Genomic DNA, 5000 nt, shown 5'->3' on the forward strand with positions numbered 1-5000 from the left:
AATATATATGTATATATATATATATATATATATATATATATATATATATAAAATTATATTTATGCATATATATGAATATATATGTATATATATATATATATATATATATATATATATATATATATATATATATATATATATATACAAATATACACACACACACACAAACACGTGTACACACACACACACACACACACACACCGTGGCCGTGACTTCAAGAAGAATCCATCTATCTTGTCATTAATCTTTATGCATAGATATAAATACCAAGGAAACCTCACCAAGTACAATAACAGATCTAAAAGTAATATAAACCTTTATACTGATATCAATAGTTGATGCATAATTATTTTAAGAACACTCCCCCTCCCCTATCTAAACCGTGTTCTTTGTCACAGGAATATACACTGTACAGCATCCATTTGCAATATTTTTTGATTGTCAAAAAGATAATACATTCACACACACACACACACTCTCTCTCGCACACACACACGCATATATATCTTAAGAACTATTATTCCGCAGGTGAATGAAGCAATATCAAATCTTACTTGCATCATGTAATAAAATAAAATAAACATTTCTTTATCTGCAGTAAACTTCAGATGAAGAGACCTCAATGCACGATAAAAGTAGAAAGGTATCCAAGGATAGCCATCCAAGAATGTATGATGACATTCTATTTCATAAACTATTTCAGAAGGTGTAAATGCATGGTTACATATTTGAAATCACATATACACATCAAACAATTATAAAAAAGACTGCAGATATATTATACAATTCTAATAAGAAAGCAAGACTCATAGCATCATTAGTTTCTAATATTCTATAGACAATAAAAGAAACAAATGCAAGAATCAGTGCACTAGTTATCCCTTTTGCTGAACTTTTCAGTATATATAGATCTGATACGTCATCGCAGATGTTCGGATAAGAAAATATTTCACAGTATATGCTTCATATGATAAAAGTGAAGCAATGATAATAAACAAATGCCACTTAAATGAGGTATAGCATTGTGATTAGCTTACTCAAAGACTTGCAGATTGAGAGGCGAACGGCCACCAGATGCACATTTGGAATTAATTCTAGGTTCTGAAGGCCGTGACGTCACTCCGTAGGGTGGAGCTTTCAGTATATAAAGTGAACGCCTTCTCCGATCTCCGTCAGTTAGTAGCTCATCCTCGAGATGTCTCCCAAGGTAGTTTCCCCAAATTATTACAGTTTAATGACCGGTTTGGTAATGTGCGAGGCCCGAGACAATACAATTAGAAATATGGACATGCATATCTCTCGGATAGATAAATAGATTAATGTATGTCTATCAGATAGATATGTGTTCATTTCTGTGTATGTCCGTATATAGGAATATTCAATGGATCGGGACACACAAAAAGGCGGTAAAACTTGAACGTCTAGGATTGTTTTGCATTTTGAGTGCTGTAGTTCTATTGTGTAATTATGGAATACGTTTCAGCTCGTTATCATTGCTGCCCTTGTGGCCGTGGCCCTCGCCCGCCCTGATCAGCCCCCAGCCTATGGCTATGCCGCCCCTACACCTGCTCCTGCACCTGCCAAGTACGACTTCAACTACGCCGTCAAGGACGAATATTCTGGAAACGACTTCGGCCACCAGGAGGCTCGCGACGGCTATGACACACAGGGTTCCTACTACGTTCAGCTTCCCGACGGTCGTCTGCAGAAGGTCACCTACACTGTCAACGGCGACTCTGGCTTCGTGGCCGAGGTCAGCTACGAGGGCGAGGCCCAGTACCCTGCCGAACAGCCTGCTTACAAGCCCGCCCCTTCATATGCTTAGACGTGAAATTCTAGTTCGACTTTCTAAATATTTATATTGAAAATTCTCTGTATATTTGTATAATAAAGTTTGGAATAATGATTTCGTTTTTCACTTGTTTAATTCAGAATTGAGTTCGATATTAGAGCCATATGTAAAGGGCAAATCAGTGATATTTCGAAATATGTTAACGTATTGAAATGATTTTATTATTTACATTAAAGGTTATGTATTAGAATATACAAAAATATATGCTCATATTTCCCTCTCCGGTACTGTATACATGTATATATAAAAACACACAAACACATACACATATGACATATATATATATATATATATATATATATATATATATATATATATATATATATATATATATATATATATATATATATATATATATATATATATATATATATATACACACACACACACATAAGTATATACACGTACAGGCACACATAAACATATGTATGCAAATGTGCAGTATATATACATATATATACATAGGCATATGTATATATACACATCTATCTATCTATATGTTTACATACGCTTATGTATACACACACACAGAAATGAATATATATATATATATATATATATATATATATATATATATATATATATATATATATATATATATATATATATATATATATATATGCATACATGCACATATAGTGCCTGACTATATATGTATTGCATTTATGAATACACACACATACACACACTCGTACACACTCATAGAAAAAATATATATATATACACATTGACATAAACATAAATAAATGTATTCATTTGTATACATGAATACATAATTATGTATACACTTATATATGTGTGTACACATATACACACATACATATATGTGTATGTATATATACATAGAGAGAGAGCGACAGAAAGAGACACAGACAGACAGAGAGAAAGAGCGAGAGAGAGAGTGACAGAGAGATAGGCGCGTACACACACACACACACACACACACACACACACACACACACACACACACACACACACACACACACACATACACACACACACACACACACACACACACACACACACACACACACACATATATATATATATATATATATATATATATATATATATATATATATATATATATATATATATAAAGAGAGAGTGAGAGAGAAAGATAGATATGTAATTAGATGCAGCATATAGGTATTTATTGTATTCATGAATACATTCGTACACACACATATACACACACACCTATATATACATATACATATTTACATACACACACAAACGTATACATGTGCGTGCGTGAAGATAGTTAAAGAAGGTATATAGATATACAGTGATTCCAATGCATAACAATTGTGGATAGTTATCCAGATCCACACGTAATTACGAACTCCAAACATCTCCATACACATATATGGATATACTGCGCATAAATTCATTCTAAAACTAGTACTAGCCAAAGGAGAACCTATGTAGACCAGAAAGGAGTTGACACGGCAAACTCATCGTTGTCTGATTTGTTTACTAATATGTCCCACAGAAGTAACAGAGAGAAAACAAAAGAAGGCGAGGTTGACTAAGTTTACTGATAAAGCATTTTGCGATATATATGAGTTGCACACCCAGGAAAAAGAAACCCACTTTCCTCAATTGCCCAAAATGCAGAACATGGATGAGAAGCACCTCCAGAGAACAGAGGATAAACTACTGACAAAAGAGACGTAGGAGAAGCAAGGAGTGCTTAAAATTCTAATGTAGTGTATAGAAACGAGTAGTGTCAAGAGAGGGTCTACAAGTAAATAGGGGCATGGGAGATTATAAAAGTCAAAGCAAGAGAGAGTACATGTGCGTGAATGATAGGAAGGACTTCGGAATTATGGTTTTGCAAGTAGAAACAATTTTAGGGAGTCAGCAGTGGAGAGAAAGGGATGCGATAGTGAAGTTAAAAAGAGAATGAACGATGCGATATTCGTTAGAATGAGTACATTGGAAGGAAAGCCCAGATATAATGGTTTGGAGGTAAAGTGGCTATGTCGGTGATCTGGAAATGTGCAAAGAAGTAATAAGATGAGAGAGGCCAAAGAAAAGATTCATGGATATGGTGGGGAAGTGCAGAGGGTAGACAGGGCAGATGGAGGCAGATTATCCGCTATGATGGTCCCTAACAGGAGCATCCAATAGAAAATATATATCACACATATTGTTTACACACATATATATGATATATGTTTGTGTCCATATGTATTTACAAATATACATACTTATATATATACATATATATAAATATACATACATACATATGCATATATATACACATACATATACATGTATATATATGTATAACATAAACGAATGTGCGTGTGTACATATACTTGTTTGTTCATATAAAGTATGTATGTATATATACACATATATGTCTCTATATATCTATATATTCGAGATGATATGTATATGTATTTTTATATACATACATTTATTTACATATAAACACCCAAGTAAAAACAAATATATACATATGTTTACATGCATACACACACACACACACACACACACACACACACACACACACACACACACACACACACACACACACACACACACACACACACACACACACACACATATATATATATATATATATATATATATATATATATATATATATATATATACATACATACATATACATATATGTGGGAGCATGTGTGTGCTCATCCCTTTAAATCAACCAAATATATAGTATGTATAAATGACCCGGTACAGATATTGCCCTCTGCAACACTTTCCGTCTCTTCCTGTGAAGCGGCTACTGTAAATGATGGATGATCCTTTAAGCTTATAGCTTCTCCGTCTGAGGGTCCGTGACGTCATTATAGAGGATGGAGTTTACAGTATTTTAAACTCAACCTCATCTTATCTTCTTAGATAAGCCAGCCATCATGATTTAAAAGTATATGAGATGATTAGAAAAATTAATCTGTGAAGATACTGTTCTCTTATGTATAACTTCGAAATGAATTTCTGTTCATGGTTGCCGCCCTTGTGGCTGTGGCTCTCACCCATCCTGATCAAGTCCCAGCTATGATTATGCAGCCCTTACACATGCTCCTGCACCTGCCAAGTACGACTCCAACCACGCCATCAAGGACGACTACTCCGGTAACGACTTCGGCCACAGTCATCTGCAGGTCAC

General features: G+C 34.2%; 1 protein-coding gene across 1 annotated transcript; it reads left to right on the forward strand.

Annotated features, from left to right (window-relative positions):
• Positions 1–1075: 1075 nt before the first annotated feature.
• On the forward strand, positions 1076–1906 carry LOC113824387 (cuticle protein 7-like). Its single transcript, XM_027377128.2, has 2 exons — positions 1076–1207; positions 1484–1906. The coding sequence occupies exons 1-2, from the start codon at positions 1196–1198 to the stop codon at positions 1823–1825; spliced, it is 354 nt and encodes a 117-aa protein (XP_027232929.1). The 5' UTR covers positions 1076–1195; the 3' UTR covers positions 1826–1906.
• The last annotated feature ends 3094 nt before the right edge of the window (positions 1907–5000 follow it).

This window comes from Penaeus vannamei, chromosome 4 (assembly GCF_042767895.1).
Source record: "Penaeus vannamei isolate JL-2024 chromosome 4, ASM4276789v1, whole genome shotgun sequence".
NCBI lineage: Eukaryota > Metazoa > Arthropoda > Malacostraca > Decapoda > Penaeidae > Penaeus > Penaeus vannamei.